This window comes from Lissotriton helveticus, chromosome 3_1 (assembly GCF_964261635.1).
Source record: "Lissotriton helveticus chromosome 3_1, aLisHel1.1, whole genome shotgun sequence".
In the NCBI taxonomy this organism is placed as follows: Eukaryota; Metazoa; Chordata; class Amphibia; order Caudata; family Salamandridae; genus Lissotriton; species Lissotriton helveticus.
The window spans coordinates 688,364,328-688,383,417 of record NC_136061.1 but is presented as its reverse complement, the minus strand read 5'-3'; the positions used below and the strand labels follow the sequence as shown (position 1 = coordinate 688,383,417).

The 19,090-nt window shown below is 43.8% G+C and overlaps 1 protein-coding gene and 1 long non-coding RNA gene across 3 annotated transcripts in view; one reads left to right on the top strand and one right to left on the bottom strand.

Moving 5' to 3' along the window:
- VPS13C (vacuolar protein sorting 13 homolog C) overlaps positions 1-19,090 on the top strand; it is a 2,773,485-nt gene that overhangs the window by 1,122,682 nt on the left and 1,631,713 nt on the right. For both annotated transcript variants that reach the window (XM_078680824.1, XM_078680823.1), the window contains exon 37: positions 17,596-17,746. In XM_078680824.1, coding sequence (XP_078536950.1) covers positions 17,596-17,746 — 151 coding nt within the window. The remainder of the gene's footprint in view (positions 1-17,595; positions 17,747-19,090) is intronic.
- LOC144822865 (uncharacterized) overlaps positions 1-19,090 on the bottom strand; it is a 790,049-nt gene that overhangs the window by 237,273 nt on the left and 533,686 nt on the right. The gene's annotated exons all lie outside the window — the stretch shown is intronic.

Sequence of the window (19,090 nt, the reverse complement as noted above, 5' to 3'; positions counted from 1 at the left end):
GATGCTGCGACATAAAATAGCACGTTGTCAGCATACAGGGATAGTCTGTCCTCCCAGTCGGCAGCCCATTGGAGACCCCGGATCACGGAGGGGTCTCCTTTGACCTACGTTGCCAGTGGTTCAAGGACTAACATGAAAATTAGCGGCGCTAGAGGGCAGCCCTTTCTCGTACCCCGCTTGAGAAGGAATGAGTGTGAGGCTCGGCCATTCTCCACCACCTGTGTCAGTGGGTCTGTATATAGCTATCGGAGCAACGCCAAGAATTCAGGACCAAATTGTAGTCTTTCCAAGACTGCAAATAGATATGGCCTTTGATTGGGTTGAAGGCCTTACAGGCGTCTAGGGACAGTATTGCTGCATCTTCTCACATGGTGTCTATTCTGCCAAGCACCACATGTAGCTGGCAAAGGTTAAGCTGAGTATTTTGCCCCAGCATGAAACCGGATTGTCATGGTTGGACTACTGTAGATATGATTTCGACTAACCGAGACGCTAAGAGCTTAGCTAGGATCTTGACCTGAGCATTATGCCGTGAAATAGGGTGGTAGGAGTCACACTGCATCACTGTTTTCCCATCCTTATGGATCACTACTATGGACTTGAGTCATTAGTCTGTGGATGACTTACCTTCCTGTCTGCTCTCTATATACATTTTAAGGAGATAGGGCACTCTGCGGGAGGTGTTCAGTTTATAGAATTCTATTTGGATGCTTTTCGGCCCCAAATAGTGAGTTCACTCTCCAGCAATTTCATTTCTTCTGAAAGAAGTCTGGGGAGAGAGAAAGATCAGCCAACAGGTCCCCAGTTTCATCCACTGTAACCATGCTCTTGGGAGAGTAAAGGTGTTGGTAATATCTAGCAACGCTCTTGGCGATATCCTTAGGTCTGTTACCGTCTCCCCCACCTCATTGTTGAGGGCAGTTACCCAATGGCTCACTCGATCGCCTCTGTCAAGCCAGGCCAGCAACTTTCCTGCGCTATCTCCTAGTTCATAGATTTTTATACTGGATCACCGAGTGTCTGCTTTTTGCCCCATCTGTAATTAAGTCTTGATAGTCTTGTCTCTTGGGAGCTCAGGTGTATTTCGTGTCCTCAGTGTTGTGGTTTCCAAATTCAGTTTCCAGGTTTACTATGTCACTTTACAATGTTTCATCATTGCTCTTTTATCCCTTTTATGTCCTACCGCGAGTGATAGCGCTTGTCCCTTAACCACCATTTTAAATGCTTTCAAAGAGTCTGTGGGGAGTCGACCGAGAATTCATTATCTTTGAAATAGTTATCCATTGCCTGTACCTGTATCGCTTTTATATGTGAATTTTCAGATACCAGGGGTGTAATGAGATGGATCCTCTGGTGTATGCCCTGCCCGTTCTATAGTTTGCCCATAGTGGCCAATGGTCGGAAATTCGCCATACTAGGTGTCTTACCCCACGGAAATGGAGTACTTTGTTGGGCAATGTAAGGTTGAAATCTATTTTTGAATGGCTATTGTGTGCTTCTGAATAAAACGTGTACTGGCCTGTTAATGGGTTGTGCGTTCGCCATACATCGATCATTCCCGGTGGCGTCAAATTGTCTGATAAACATGAGGGGCGGTGTGGCAGGTCTCTAGAGGGATTGCGGTCCACTACATCACACAAACATTGCATTAAAGTCTCCCCCCCATGAGAAGTTCTTAGTCCGGTAGGCTTATTAGCAATTTACACAATTCTGGCAATACTACACTGTGTAGTGCTGGTGGTACATACACACCACTATATTGACAGGCTTCCCTTCTACTGCCGTAAATCTACCCTGTGCGTCAGTCCAGGTCTGCTCTTCTGTATAGGGGAAGTTTTCCCTTAGTAATATATACCCCAACCTGTCCAGGGCTATACAGGAGTGCAAACTAGATGAGTTTCTTGTACTAGGACCACCTCAGGTGAGTTGTGTTTGATGTATTGCAGTACTATACCATGTTTTATTTAGTTTCCTAGGCCATTTACGTTCCATGGCAGTTACTTGAGTGTAGGGATGGACAGCGTTTCAGTCATGCTTTCATTGTGGGTTATGTCCAACCCTCACCCCCCTCCTGTGAAGAGACACGAGGCAACAACAGGGATACAATCAGGTTTTTTTGTCCGCTGCTCAGACATGGAGTTATGTATGGAATAAAGATCTGGCTGCTGCCATATTCGACGTGGAAAGCAGAGTCTGAGAATAGACACCTGAACCCCACCCTGCCTCCTGCATGACGGACTATAGGAACTAAATGAAGTGTGAAAACGACCACCCATATAACCCGGTGTGGTAGAGCGAGGGGTAGGAACACTGATGGTTTTTCACGACTTAACTGACACTACATCTTAGTGTCAGCCTCTACCGGTACACAATGCCTTTGACCCGATTAGGGTTTTGGTATAGATCTACAGGTAACACTTTTTAGGGTGCTGTATGGGTGGTCGTTTTCACACTTCATTTAGTTCCTGACCACCACCACCAAAAAGTGAAGGTAGATCTAATTTTGATCCTGAAGAATTACCATCAATAGATAACAGGCAAGAAAAATGTTGACCTATTTCACTAGCATATTTTCTCACATACCTTAGAGTGAGAGTGTGCACCATTTCTGTTTTTAGTCAGGGTAGTAACCACAACTCTTTGTTCTGTGTGGACCACTATTCCCTGTTTTACTCTCACATCCCTACACATCGTCCTCACCTACACTATATTTGTTTAGGGCCCTCACACCCATTGCACCCAACAGCATTAGGAATAAAGATCTCCACCAAGAAGACCCCATAACAGGTGCCGATCGGTTAATGCAGCGCGGACCCGATAAGGAGCAGACCCGATGATGAAGCAAGACACATAGCCTGCTGGGTGTGTGAGGGTTGTTTTCCTAAAGAAGGAAACTCTTCTCATGCCCATCTATAACATTCACATACTTGTTAAACCCTTCGATCACATACCATTACGTGCACAACGTGTTAGGAACGGCATACTACTTCTGTTTAAACTTGCATTTGGGCATGTATGCTGGACCTGAGTAATAAATAATTTAAAAGCCCTTAGTTGCCCCCTCCTTGGAGGAGACATGGCAAGGATGCCCGCTGTGCCCTCTACTGTTTTAGTTAGCACCAAAACCGTTGGTGTCTCCTATTCTTCAGTCTACCTGTATTCAGGGTGTTGATACTCCTGTGGGTGGATGCAAAATATTGGTGTATGTGGATGACATCTTGTTGATCTGGAGTAATCTGTGATCGTCATTTCCTCCCCTCATGACAATGCTTAAAACCTTTTCAGTTTTCTCTGGATACAGAATAAACTGGACCAAGAGTGAGGCATTGACAAGCTATGACCCTCAGCCCTCTTACAGGGCTTACATATAGCTTACAGGGAAAGCAAAAGGCTAAAAATATTTAAGCCTGTTATCAATAGGGGTCTGCATACTATTGTGTATGCCAATACACAACCTCTTCTATTGAAAAATGGAGAAAGACTTTGCACGGTGATCTGTCCTACAGGTTTCTTTCTGGGGAAGGGTCCTGATGATCAAAATGGTGATGGATCACAGATTCAATTATGTTTTTGGCATGCTGCCAATATTGATCTCAATGTCATTACTTCACACCATAAGCAAAGGCATTAGGATGTTCATTTGGGCGGGCAGTAAGCCCAGACTCAAACCTGCGAGACTGCATGCCGATACTAGAGCAGGAAGTCTACATTTACCGGATATGCACTGGCACTATATTGCACACTATCTTTCTCAGATGGCTTACTTTTTTGCACCTACCCACAACTACAGCCATCCTGGGAATGCAGTGAAGTAGACCATTCTCGACCCAGGACTCCTATATATTACCCAGATTTGGAGATCTCAACACTGCACTCCCACTCTGAGAACCATGTGGACGACATGAAAAGATACCCACTGACAGTTAGGCGTCCATAGCACAGTTAGGAATTACTATTGATAAGCGACTATTCAGATGGCCCATTTGGGAAGGCAGTGGATTAAGATGATTGGGGACATATTAGAGGAGGACCCCTTTAGCTCCTTTGAGACACTTAAACTGAAATACAAATAAACCCTGTCACAGCTGTGGAGATATTGGCAACCGCAACACTGTCTCCAGTGGATTGAGACGGCTTTCTAGGGAACCTGTCACCAACATGTACCAATTACTCCTTGATAACCTCTATTCTTAAGACAAACAAGCGTCAACTAAGCTCTAGTGGCAGGAGTAGCCAGGCATCTCTTATTCAGACGATGACAACTCCCTTATAGAGGCATGCTTGAAGGGTTCCTGTTTCAAGATAGTGCATAACTGGTATTGGAAACCTTATAACTTCTGTAGGGTCTGTCTAATACCAGTGGATGCTTGATGGCGCTGTTCTTCTAATGAATGTGATCTGTATCATATACTGTGGTCCCACTCTGACCTAGTCCCGAGTACATTGCACACCGCTAGTTATATCCCCGTCCAGGACACTGCTGAGATAGCCCTTCCACACAATCATACGGTCATAGAGGACACATTGTTGCATTGACGGAGCTGATTGTTGACTACCCTAATGGTGGCCAAAATCTGTATCTTATAACATTGGGGTTCCCCCCATGTGCGCACATACCAAGAATGATTCGAGGAGCTGTACCGAATGGCCACCTATAAACGGTGCATTTTCTAACTTCAAGACCGATAGCGAGTCTTTGATGATATTTGGGGACCCTTTTTGCTTATGGGTGAACCTAAATGCCCTCTGCTGTAGATGGCCCAATCCACCATAACCCTATCAATAGTAAGGTTTACATTCATCATTTTCGGGTCATGTATACATGAGACACTACAAATGGGATGGGAACTGTGTTGAATTCGGGGGATAACTTGGTGGCTTGTTTAATTCACCGCAAGGGGGGCACAGGGTTTTAGCTGGCAGCGGGTGGTGGGATAGGGGTTATGAATCATGAGTGTAGCGATTGTACCGGGCACGATGTTGCAGCTGTGTTAGGCGAGGTGATGGCACAGGCTGGTTTGTAATCTACACCCTTATGTCGTGATGTTAAGAGAATTTGTCCTGTTTCTGGCAATGTATAAATTCCTTTATATGCATATTTAGTTTAGAATTTGTTGTTAACTTGTTCTTCTGCTTTCCCATGCATTATGTCTGACGCTCATTCATACTGAGGTAATTATTATTGGGATAATGATAAGCACGGACTATGAAAACCTGAATAAAGAAATGTTCAAAATAAATAAATACATAATTATAATAGTAGCAATTTCAAGCGGAAGGCCGTTTGTTGATAATTTAAAAATATATTTTTACGTCCATCAGTAGTTACACATATTCAATAGGCAACAACTGCACATGATGTTGCTTTTGCTAAATGCTCTGTTGATTTCTTATTTTAAGAAATATCTCCTTTTATTTCAACTTTGAATGCCATTAAGGGCGTGTTTCTTTTCTGAGTTGGTTGTACTTGTATATTCGCAGGAATTTTCTTGATGAGTCCTTTGTAGCTTGTACACTGGGAGATATAACTTCAGCGTGGTGTGGTTGAGGGTGGAATAGTTGTTATTTGAGATCTTAAGGTTTTAATAGTATTTTAGCACTTTTCACAATAAAGATTGTGACTAACCAAGTTGAATTGAGGTTGGGTCTGATTCTAAGAAGGCTCCATGTGCATTGGAGAGTTAAATTACAGTGTTTCTAGTCAACCGGATCCTACTTTAAGAGGCCAGTGCTTTGGGGGGAAAACTTTGTTGTGCAAAGGAGGGCATAGTGATAATCATTTCCCACAGAGTTGCATGTGGGTCCATTCAGAAATGTTACATAGGGAACATGTTTACTCATTTCTTTCCCATCTTTAATATACGATATAGAGGAATGCTGAGCTCCAGGAAGGAAATTAATATTGGGAGGATGGGTGGGCATGATGTTTTCTAGGCTCCACATTGATGTAGGTGACTAGGACCTTAGGCAGTTTCTTTGTTCAAAGAGAAGTATTTGCAAGCTCCACTTAGATGAAATACATGGTTCTTTAGATAAGTACAAGAAATGTACACCCATATACAGATTACGTGGAGCATCAATGAATTCCTTCTATTAAAGTGGATGTGATTTATACCCCAATGTGGGATAAAAATGAGCATAGGTAATCACTACTGACCTCTTTGGTAAAATAAATGATCAAAAGTACACAGGCACTTGGTTCCTAGAAGCATCGCCCTTCATCAGCCATGCTAGCTTGAATCCAGTGGCATGGAGAGCCGGAACCCACGTCTGGGCATACCCGTTCCACTCTGGATGACAAATGCAAAAAGAACAATTGATGGACGGAATGCTGAACAATGTCGAACATTCCGCCCCAGTATAAAGATCTGGCCCTAAATCAATCGTTTTTTATGCCATTCCAGTATGTTCCCAGCCATATGCAAATCAGTATTGACCCTGCTCCCCATGGGAACAGTCCACCCAAACTGCCAGGTCAGGTCACCCCTGGACTGGAAACAAGCATCCTGGGACCAGTTTCAGGGTATCTCCCCTCATTAATCAGGCTAGCTTGGATCCAGTGGCAAGGAGAAGATGGGACCCACGTCTGGGCATACCTGTCCTACTCGGTGTAACAAATGCAAAAAGAAAAATTGATAGACGGAATGCTGAACAATGTCAACGATTCACCCCCAGTACAAAGATCTGGCTTAAATACATAATTTATTTTTTTCTCACTATGCCATTCCAGTTTATTCCAATCCATATGCAAATCAGTCTTCACTCTGCTCCCCATGGGAACATTCCAGCCGGAACTGCCAGGCCAGGTCCTCCCTGGTCTGGAAACATACAGAAACAAGCATCCTGGGAAAGGTTTCGGGGTATCACCGCCTAATCAGCCAGGCTAGATTGAATCCAGTGGCATTGATAGCCATGGGACCCACATCTGGGCATACCCATCCCACTCGGTGTCAGATAGCAGCAGGTGGAATGGGAGCAACTTGGACGCTCACAGAAAGCCAAGGAGGATTGAGGGAGGTGGTTTAAATATGCAAGACGTGGAGTGCACAGCACAGGGAGAAAGAGGAAAGTAGATTTAGAGAAGCACTTCAATAGAACCAGAGGGGAAAACATGGTGAAGAGGGCACTCGCACAGCTAAATGGGACAGGAAATAAACATGTATCGAAGGAGAGCTTTTCAGTAGCTACAATCAAGATAACGATGTTGGACATGCAAACTAGCAGCAGAAGGGGGAGGCAATTGAACTATAAGCTGTACTGGAGAAATGATAAGTTAACAAGGTGAGCAGATGCACAGCATGAGGGATATGAAAATGATGGGTATCCCATAGGAGCTCCTCTTAAGGATCTATAGTGAAAGAAAAGTCATGATGGAGGAAGACCTAGTGAACTGTGACAGCGAAAAGGAACTAGGTCATTGTACCCTCTCATTGCTGCCTTTGATGGAAAGATGTAGGAATCTGGCTCTGTATATACTATACCAAAGTATGGTATATTGTGCTCCGAGTCCAGTGGATTCCCAGAGTCTTACAGAGGCGTAATAAGATAAAACTAACAGCTCTATTTGTGGTAGTGTGGTCGAGCAGTTAGGCTTATCAGAGGGCTGTGTCAAGAATTTATTGCACACACTCAGGCAAGAAATGATAGCACACTCTCAAAGACTGAATCCAGACCAATTGTTTGTATATGAAGTCATACTTTGATGTTTTATTTCTAGAACCAAGAGAAGCTCAGTTGCAGGTGAGTAACAGTCTCAATAAGCAGTAATACTTTTCAAATGCAATCAGAATTGGTTTGTAGGACGGTAAACAATACTTAACAGTGAATAAAGTACTTTTGTATTGGATTAGAAATGGTAGAACTTTGCAATGGTACAAGTTAAGAGTTTGGTATACAATATGATATGAAATGCAATACAATCCTGTGGAAGATAACCAAGGTTATGTGTTAGCAGGTAAGTACTCGACTTACAGTTCCAGTCTCCAGGGGTTTAGATCAGTACTGTTTCAGGTAAGTACTACACCACCAGCCAAGCAGGAGCGGTCGGGTGCAGGGTGCAAAATCAGCTTCAGGCGCCAAATGTGTTTCAATGGGGATTCTCAGTCGGGTACCTTTTGGTGTTGGTTTTCTTTACTGGAGCCGGTTGCAGTCAGGGGGACCCTTCGAGTTGAGGCTACAGGTAACTTTGTGGGGCTCAGGAGAGGTCAGCCACCGATGGAGAAGAGGTCAGGGTTTCTGGGGAGATGTCACTGGACAGGTAAGCCTCTCAGGCTCCGGCCGTGGGTGCCATAGTCAGAGTGCGCAGGGGTTGCGGATCCGCCCGAATCCAGAGTCCTTGAAGATGTAGGTTTTCTGGACAGGGCCGCTGTCCTTGGGAGATCTTGGTCTTTATTGAAGAGTGTCTGTCTTCCTGGGATTCTTGGAAGTCGCTGGCTTCGGGACAGGCGCGGTCTTCTTTTCAGGTACGTGCAGCAGGAGACAGGCAGGTAGGACTGGGGCCAAAGCAGTAGTCTTCTTCTTGCTGGGCTGCACAGCGTCTATTTCGTCTGTCTTCTTCTTAGGTTGCAGAAATCTGAGGATCAAGGTTCAGGGGTGCCCCTAAACACTGCTTTTTATGAGCTTTACAGGTATTGGCAGATAGTAGCCAATGGGGAACTCACCTTTTAGGGTGACTGCACACTTTGTATGTCCCTTCCCTTTGGGGAGGGGCAATCCCCTAACCTGGTTGGCTAAGATCCTTCCATTCAAAATGGAGGATTTTCTAAGGAAGGGGTCACTTCATCTCTGAACACAGACGGGTGGTCCTGGCTGAGAGAGGACACACCTCGCCCGACTACTTGTTTTCATGTCGACTTTGCTGCCAGAGGTGGGCTTGGTCTGGAGGGCAGGTATCTCCACTGGCGGAGAGGCCCTGGTTAGCATTACAAACCGTCAGAAGCCTTTGAGGCTCACCGCCCTGAATGCTGTTCCTGCTAGGGGGGGTTGTGAAGCCCCTCCACCCAGCAGCTTTGCTCCTGACCCATGAGAGAAAAAGGGGTTCTCACCTCAGGGGGTCAGACACATGTTTGTGTGTGGCAGGCTGGTGCAGACCATTCAACTGTACACTAGTGTGTTGATTGTTTTTCAGGGGGCATCTCTAAGATGCCCTCTGAGTGCATTTTATAATAAATCCAACACTGGCATCAGTGTGGGTCTATTTTGCTGGGGAGTATTATACCAAACTCTTTAGCATTCAGTAAAGCCATCATGGAGCTGTGGAGTTCGTAATGACAAACTACCAGCCCTTGTACCCAATATGGCTCCACTGCACTTATAATGTCTGTGAATAGGCACAGACACTGTAGGGGCATGTTGCTCATACAGCTATGCCCTCACCTGTGGTATAGTGCACCCTGCCTTCGGGCTGTAAGACCTGCTAGAGGAGGGACTAACCTATGCCACAGACAGTGGTTGTGGGCATGAAACACAGAGAGGTGTTACTGGTGATGCATTTTCCTGAGTGGCAAAAACATCCCCCGTAAGCACTCCTGTGGTTTAAATTTCGAAAATTAAACCATTAGTCTGTGGTAGCTGTGTTTCAATTTTTTATCTTTACAGTTTTTTCAAGCCATATGTAATGATCATATCACATTACATAATCGGAAAATCTTTAGTTATACTTGTAATAGAACTTCCAATGCATTTCGGGCTGAGTCCTTCATCACGGGATGTTTCCTAAAAAGTAATACCACTAATTAATCTTGAGTGGTTGCTCTGCTGATCTACAACTGGCTAAAATGATGTTGATGCGGCCAAGGTATCACGACCTTAAGTGTTAGACGGCTTCGCCTCATCATGACTGGAACCATTGCCCCGGGGATGTGGCTAATGACACTATTGCCCCCCTCTGGGGGTGGACTGAGGTTAATAAATGAGGAGTGCAGCGGGGGCCTGTTTATTTGCATACCGGGGGGTAAGACGTTTGTTTGCATAAGCTGACAATATAGTTACGATGACAAGGGGAGACGCGGGCTGGTTATAATTACTGTTAGTAACTGTTGAAGTAAGACACAAGAGGCTACCTCCGCTCCCGTGTGCCTGGCACTGTTGTTGCTCTCCCTCTAGAAGAGGTTAAAGTTTGGGGGAGGGGGTGTATGGGGCGGAGGGGGAGTCAGATTGGAATCAATGCTACCATGTTGGGGGAGGTCTGCTGTGGGTGGGGGGAGGGGAGTAGAAGGGGGAGGTTTATCATGAGGGGTCGTTCAGGGGGTTGGTTGATTGTTAAGCGGATGGTGCACTGCTCACTAGTTCACAAACGTATTCATTTCACAATATGTCTTGCCTGCGTAGTTACTGTCACGTGATGCGCCCGAGTCCCGGGGGCAGGAGGGTGGAAAACGTGTTATGTCATGGAATGTTAGGGGACTCAATGATCACCGAAAATTAAGGAAGGTGCTGAATTATCTCAATAGACAGAATGTGGATTTAGTGCTCCTGCAAGAGGCACACCTACCCCAAAAGAGTCCTATGCAGAGGTCTAGGTAACTGGAGAGTAATATTAACTCGGCAGGGTTCATCTCGCATGCTAGGGGTGTATTGACCTGGACTAACCCCAGGACATCACTCAAACTTACACTGCTCCCAGCGGATGCAGAGGGCCGATATGTCATGTCCAAATGCCAGGGTCGGTGTTTAGACCTTCTCATCATTAATGTATATGGACCCAACTATGACTGCCCTGAGTTCTTTGGGAAAAAATAATTTCAAAAAGGGGGTGGTGATGGACAGAGTATCTGAGTTAATCAGAACACTCCTACCCAGTCAACAGATCAGGGCTTGATCCATCACCGTTTTATCTCACTGCACCATCCCAGTTTAGAACCTGGCTATATGCAAATTAGTCTGTCCCTGGCCCAGTGCATCATGGGAACAGGGCAGACCAAACTACCAAGCCAATTCTTCACTGGAAAGGAAACAAGCTTCCGGGGACCGGTTTCTGGCATTACAGCCGTCTTCGGCCCGGCTTGCTTGAATCCTGATGGTGCAGTGAGCAAGGGACTCATGTCTGAGCATACCCTAGAAACCCAGCGGCGGCTGCGAGAAAGCTGGAGGAAATTATGGTGTGTTTGGACGTGTGTGATGTGTGGCGAATGAGGAGTGGTGATAGAGGGGGTTATACACACTACTCGGCGTACTACAACATACACACACGTATTGATTATTGGATGGCATCTACTTCACTGATGAATAAGGAACGGCAATGTATTATATTGTCACGCACGCTTTCTGACCACTCACCACTGGTGCTGGCCTTAGATACCCCTAGGAAAAGTTTACCGCCATTCACTTGGAGATTTCCCCCGTGCTCTGTATTAGACCCATTATTTAAGGAGGAAATGGCCGTCTCCATTGAGACCTTTTTTGATATTAGTATTGGCTCAGTAGATAGTTTCCAGACTGTCTGGGAAACATTTAAAGTGTACATAAGGGGTATCACAATGACTAAGCATCCGGGAGAGCTTAAGGCTATTCGGAATAAGCTGTCTGATTTAGAAGCTAAGCTAAAAGTCCTAGAGCAGCGACGGCTCACAGGGGGCGATGAATCTTTAGACAGTGAGATTAAGTCACTTCTTGAGGAATATCATGACGCTGCCGATAGTGAGGTGAAGCATCTGGGCAAGTATCCTACGGCACGCGCATATGGCGAAGGAGACAGGCCTGGGTCTGTATTGGCCCGAATAATGAAAGCGCGACGGGGTAAGACGCAGGTTTCTGAAGTCAGAGCGGCGAGTGGTGTACTACTGATGGAAGAGGTGGATGTGGCAGATCTCTTCAGACAATATTATGCTGACCTGTACGGGTCCCGGTCTGAAGGGACAGAAGAGCAGATTTCTGAGTATCTGGAGCATATACAACTCCCATTTCTCCCGGATTCACACAGGGATCTCCTAATGCACACGATAGAGAGAGATGAGATTATTGAGGCTTTGGGTAGTATGAAGGCTAGTAGTGCCCCGGGGACTGATGGCTTAACTGTTGCTTTTTATAAGACGTTTTTAGAGCAGCTACTTCCACATCTCACTGCCCTGTTCGAAGATATGTGTGTTACGGGCACCCTTCCCCCGTCTATGAGAGAGACCCTATTGGTTGCCATCCCCAAACCGGGTAAGGCCCTGGATGAATGCAGCTCGTTTCGCCCTCCTCAATGTGGACACTAAATTATTCGCTAAAATATTGGCTACTAGACTTGCTCTTAAGTCTCACATTCTGGTTGCTCCAGAACAGGCGGGATTTATTCCATCCAGAATTTTAACTTCTAATATACGTACCGTGTTTGGCACAATGCAACACATCCTCCAGGAGAACAAAGCGGAGCTGTTTTTCTGGATATGGAAAAAGCATTTGATTCGGTGGAGTGGACGTTTCTGAGGCAAGTGCTGACGAGAATGGGGCTTGGGGCGGTCTTTTTACAGCTGGTGGGGACTCTGTATTATAAACCCACGGCCCGTGTGCGCATAGGGGACCTGGTTACTGCCCCCTTTCCCATTACTAGAGGCACTAGGCAGGGTTGTGCCCTATCCCCGCTGCTTTACGCCTTGGTGGCGGAACCTTTGGCCAGTGCTCTGCGGGAGTATCATAGCAATGAGGGTATCGGATACCCGACGTACAGAATAGTAGTATCAACCTATGCTGATGATACGTTCCTGTATGTACGAGACCCTGAAAACAACTTGGCCTCAATCATTAGGGAGGTGGTCCACTTCGGGGCCGAAGGGGACATAGCTATTGAACACGCTGAGAGCGTCATGACTCACTGGGGCACACTTCCATGACCCTACTGGGAGACTCTTGACATAGCACATATAGTAAAGTTTTTGGTGATTTACTGTTTTCCGCCGCCTGCCCAGTTTGGGATGTTGGCATAATGGCTGTGTATGAAGTTTGGTGAGCGCACAGAGTGGATTATATGATGGGGGGCTGGGTGCAGTGTACCATGACGTGTTATTGTTTGCTACAGCACTAAAATGTTCAATAAAAAAAATAATAATATTAATCTTGAGTACTGCGTATCACCTATATAGTTAGTCTGTCGTGCCCCAATTGGAAACCGAGTTTTACAAGAAATAGCGATTTAGAAAAATTTGGTGAAAGAGGGATTGTCACATGCGTGTACCGTCAAATGAACAATCAAGAGGAATTCAGACTGAGAGAGAGAGAGAGAGAAGCAGTTTACTGTGAAAAATTAATAAATGACAATTTTTAAAAAGAACCAAGTTAATAATTCATGCCCCTATGCGTTTAAAAAGAGAATAAAACACTTTTCACCGAGGTGTAAAATTGTGCATCTCTCACATGCCGAAACATCTAATGATTAACGGTTATGCCGCGTACCTGAAGTGCGTGTGAGTCCGTTAGAAGGTCTCAGGGTCCAGTGTGTTTGGCGTTATCAAGGGTGGTGTGTGAGAATCCGGGTGAAGACAAAAAGATGAAGGTAGACTGTGCGGGTTCACCCGGAACTGTACTGTAGCTCCGTGAAGTGAAATAGAAGAGGGGTTAAAGTAAAGGTGAGACAGATACATGTTTACCAATCTTGAAAAGTGTGCAGATATACATACTTCATGATAATAAAATAAACTTTGATAGAATGGTCAAAATAAAATTGCTAAACAGCATAGTATGATTACTACTATTAAATCGAGATTATGTCAAACAATTAAAATCTATATAATGGTAGAACGGAAAAGCACCTTCCTACATGCCAACATTATAAGTAACAATTGAAGTCCATACGTTCATTGAGTCCCTTCTGAATAATTGAGCCAAGGCGAACTTCCCTTTGAAGAAGGTTTTCATTGTTGCCTCTAAAAAAAAAAAAAAAGTTGCCTCTACCTTCTTTAAGTTGACTAATGTTGTGATTACCCGCACGCCTCTTGATCAGGAAGCAATACCCACAAGGACCCACCCAAGAATAAATTGGAATAATTTGCGCATTACCAGGAGTGCAATTGTCACCTTTTTTCTTTTCTACACAGAGAGGTGTGCCATGTCGACCCTTCAGTTTTGTCTGCACCCAAACACACAGTCTGCAATGACAGTGTGCAAGTATTAGGTGAGGGGTTTCTGAGGGTGGCAGAATACATTCTCAAACCCATATAAATCCTCTCTGGTCACAAGGCCCTTGGTACCAGTGATACCCTTTTACAAGGGTCTTACATGTGGGCCAGGGGGTGTCAATGGTGGAAATAATGGTACAGTTTTGGAAAAGAACACAGGCCCTGGGAACCTGATTGTCAGGGACCCAGGGCACATTAGTCAAAGGGCATCAGAAATCTGGCAAAACGTGTGTGGGGGTTACTGCAATAGAACCCACTTTCCTACAGAAGAGAACCAGTAGGGAGTGGAAGGAGAGCTCAGAGTGGTTGGCCAGCCAGGATCACTCTCACAAAACCCAAGCCACTAATTCCAAACTATGCGTGTTAGAGGAGGGCATGGTTATTACCGCTCCCCATAGTGCCAAGTCATACCAGGGGAAATGAGGATGACCTTGATACCTTTAGAGAGCCAGTGGGGGTAGAAGTAGGAAGTGGGGCAAGGAAGAGGCAAGTGCACACTGGGAAGAGCTTGTGAGGAGCAAGGCAAGGAAAGCTAGCCTATTGGGGGGGGTAAGAGATGGGAGGACCAAGTGAGTTTTTATTGATATGAAGGCAAGGGAAGTATGTCAAGTGACCAAATAAGGACAGAGAATGGAATAGGGAGCACAGGGAACTCCAGGCAAGGTAGCAGTATTGAAAACAAGGAGATCAAATGCACAGAAGAAGGGCATGGAAAAGCGTCAAAGAGGTTATGGTAGTTCTTACTAGGATTAAGGAAAGAGCTGCGGATGGCAAACATACAGGAGAGTTGCTGGGAAAAGGATAGATAGCGCTGGTGTACTTTTTGAGAGACAGGTTTGTCTTCTGGACAGTATTACTATACATCTGTAATAAAACCAATATCTAAGGTAACCTTTACAACATCACCTGCATCACTCAGACATTGATGTGTAAACATGGCCTCCACCAGGAAAATGTCTTTGAGGGAAATAGCTTGAAACTTAGAGAGGAAGGGTACATATTTAGCTGATCTACATCATAGTCAGAAATCTTTCACCTTTAAACAGCCAAAGAAAATAAATGTCCAGAGCTCCCAATGGTCTCTATATTGACTATTTTGTCTAATAGTCTGGAAATAAAGGAACAGGTTCTGTCCCGCCCAACAGAAGTGCTACAGTTGAATGTATTTTTGAATAAGAGTGGCAATATATTAATTAAATTGATATAGAACTCATCACCATACTTCTTATTATTGGTAAATTGTAAAGCATTAAACCAAAAACTAAGCATCCGAGCACTTGCACTCAGGTTCTCTAGAGCAGTGGTTTTCAACCTTTTGACTTCTGTCCATTTAATCATTACTGGAATCTGGGGACCCCCATTGTCTCTTTATCGGAATCTGGGGACCCCCACTGAGTTATTGAAATCTGGGGACCCAGACCTAAGCAGTTTTTATGATATGAACCACAAAACAATAAATGACATAATGGAAACAAGCATTCGTCAGACAAATACACCAATGATTAATTATTTTGTTAAATTTACAAACAAAGAATAGCAAAAATCAAAATTGAAATTTTAATGGGAAGGCTAGAGATTTTTTAAACTCAGTTGAGGTTACCCATCGTCCATACAATATTTTATTTGATGCGCTCTCCTACTCATTTTTAGCCTTCAATTTCAAATTTCTTCACATTTATAGAAAGTTTTAAAATGTTCATTACTCTATTTTTCTTCTTTACTTACAGACACTTTATTAATCTGATAACAAATATTTTATTGTCTAGGCAGTCGCAAACCCCCTGAGTATGCGTCGTGGACTCCCAAGGGTCCCCGGACCACAGTTTAAGAACCATTGCTCCAGATTGAAAACTCAGTTGAAAATCTCAGTTTCACGAATAACAAAGTCCAGAATGTTCTACGGTTTAACGTTCTACAGTTTACAGACACACAGATAGAACACCTTTGCGCCTGCTCAAATAAGAGTGTCTCATACAAGCTTAGAAGGGTTGCAGAATTTTATTCAGTTTCCTAGATATTTAAAAGCCTGACCTTATGACAGTTTGAGGGCTGTACAGCGTAACTCCCTGATGAGTCATTGAGGTGCTCGTACCACTCCTACCAAGCTAGTTGTATGAGGTAGAGAAGGGGCGCCTTTATCTGGCATATTTGGAGAAGAGTTAGATGCTTGACTTGGGCACACAGGTGGAATCACTTCACTCATGAGTTTTGGAGCTGACAAACATCGAAGGAAATACTGGGTGTGCTCCGAGTCTCTTGTTATGGATTTACCAGGTTATTGGGCAATACCCATATGTCCTATGCTCACCACAACTCTTACATGTTCAGCATCAAACGGAGCATCAGTCTTGCATGTCTGCTTTTGCTTAACAAGAACTTGGTTCCTTCCTCAAAGAGTGTGTCTGAGCACCTTGGTGCTTATCAGCGTAAGCCATCGTTTTGCATGCATAAGCCATAACCATTACTTTACGTGCTTCCATAGACACTAGGGGGTTGCTATTTTCCTTACAGGAAACCAAATCAAAGGAGATCGTAGCAGCTGTAGGGATGAAAATGTCACCCTACAATTTACATGTTTCTCATGGGTAATACTGGAATTACAATTGTTGGACCTAAGTAAGAGTTTGGCAGATGGGTTACCCCATCACATAGTTGACGATATCCCGTCCGCCTTCTTACAAGTGCATTAAATTCTATAGCACTTGTAATAATGCGGATGGATTATATGTCATGTTTGTGCTGGACGAACCCGTCCGCTAAACTCTAAATCAGACATTTAGTATGTGCCAAGCAATGAGTTGGTTCCTCAAGTCCAGTATTCTCAATAAACAGACATCTAGACTTGAAAATCTCTTTTAGCTCAGTTCCTGTCAGTGGTACCCCAAACACCAGTTTTGTTGAAGCCTATGAAAGAATAATTTTGAATGTTCCTGTTGGAAGTTCAAGAAAACATTCTTTCCCTTAGCTCCCTTTTGATGACATGCAGAAGACAATGGTCGTCCTGTTATTATATGCCATTTTGTAATCACTATGCGCTTCTTTGTTTTTTTTCTGTAGATTTATAAGGCAAACCTTTGCAGTCAGTGCTTAAAATCAGCTCTGAGAATACACAGGTTTCGAAGTATTAGAGAGTTACCCAGAATTTCTAATGATGGATATTTTTTCAGGTGGTCACAAACTGCGTTGTGCCTGTGGAATTCACTTGGTAAAGGGAATAAGGACAATGCTGCTCTGGCTCTTTTACTACTTTAATCATTGGAATTGTGTTCTCAGATGTCAATTCATGTTGCCTATTTCAAATGTTCTGTTCGTTGGGAATGCTTTAAATCGATAAACTAAGCATCGGTTTTCGTAGTAATTTCTGCCATCGTATTTGTTTCTTTTATAAGCAAGAGTATCAGAAAACGAACTTGTATAGTTTGAAAACAGTTGATCACTTTTAGCTCATATGAGCGAAATATTCATGGGTAAGAAAATGTATATGCTATTATTTTACCAACAGGTTGTGGTAACATTAACAAAGGAAGAAAATGCGCATCCTTTACATGTCCTACAAATATTACAACTCGGAACTCAAACCAGAGTTCGAAACCAAGATTTGAGTGCCACAGCATATCTAAAAAACATCTCCTTGACTTGCCATGAATTTTACGGTGAGTGCCATGAATTTTACGGTGAATACCATTTCTCCTTGGATGTAAACTGATTTCTCTAACATTTCTTTGTATGAAATATTTCAGCCTTCTAACTCCAGCTAAATGTTAGTTCAGATCTTTGATTACTCTGTGCACATAAGACAGATTTTTTCTATTTTTGGTATGTTTGCTCTAAAACGCTCACCGCTTGCTGACATGAGGGGAGTTGAATCTACATTAGGTTCAAACTCTACCTGCTGCAATGTCCGATTCAAGAATGTCTTCCTGATTATTTTTTTTAACTAATTTTGCTACACAATATTCAACGTGTTTAATAAGCATCCTTTGATAAATCTGACACATCTTAATGGCTATGTTGTTGTGAATATGTGTTCACTGCTAGCGATCCTCACTGATCTTCGTCAGCGACTGGGGCACAATCAGCCTGTCTGATCTGTGCAGGATGGGTGATCTCAATTGTCTGTCCCATCTGCAGCAAGATATTGGTCAGCTACGAGAGAGTGCGCATTGTGCATTCAAGTGCTGAAGGTCACCTATGGTAGTAAAAGCACCAGCAGAAGTTAGAAGTGTAAGAAAGAAGTGCATGCAATTTGTGCACCTTGATGCTCAAAGTACTATCAATTTTTGTGAATATGGTAGTTTCTTTCCAAATTTTGTTTACGAGATGTGTGGAGAAATCCACAAAACCGGTATTTTCCCCAGTTCACACACATTTTGACAGGAAAAAAGCTGTCTAAAACTGAACCTGAAAAACTGCTATGAAAGAGACAAAACATATGGAAACAAGTGTGTAAAACAGTGACGCTGGATACTATGCCTCATTCCGAGGGAGAGAACGCGCAAGGGTTGGATAATACCTCATGCTGCAATTGCCTCAGCCTTAGAATCTGTAATAATGGGTGTGGTATTACCACATAATTTTTTCTCATCAAGAGGCCATTAAGAGTAGTCTTTAGGGAGCAAAACTATGCAATACTATGGTTTAGTTACATTATTTAATAACTTTATTGATAGTTATTGGCTGTGAATAATAGGATGGGCTGTCATTCTCTCTGTACCGCATCATCTTAATATTGATCAAGTTAGGCTGAACTTGTTCAATTATTTTTGTCACCCTCTTTTGAAGTTGCAGAAGAATGCCCACCATAAAATATGCCTACCTAGAGAGGACTTTTAACCAACAATGTTCCTAGTGTTATGGTAACTATAGTGTCCGCCCTAGCCTGAAAGCCTGTAATAGACCACGCCACACATAGAGTTCTGGTTTGCACGTCTTTATTCTTCAGCATACAACCGTTAACTGAACGCACTGCATCACCATCTTTACTAACCACACTAAGT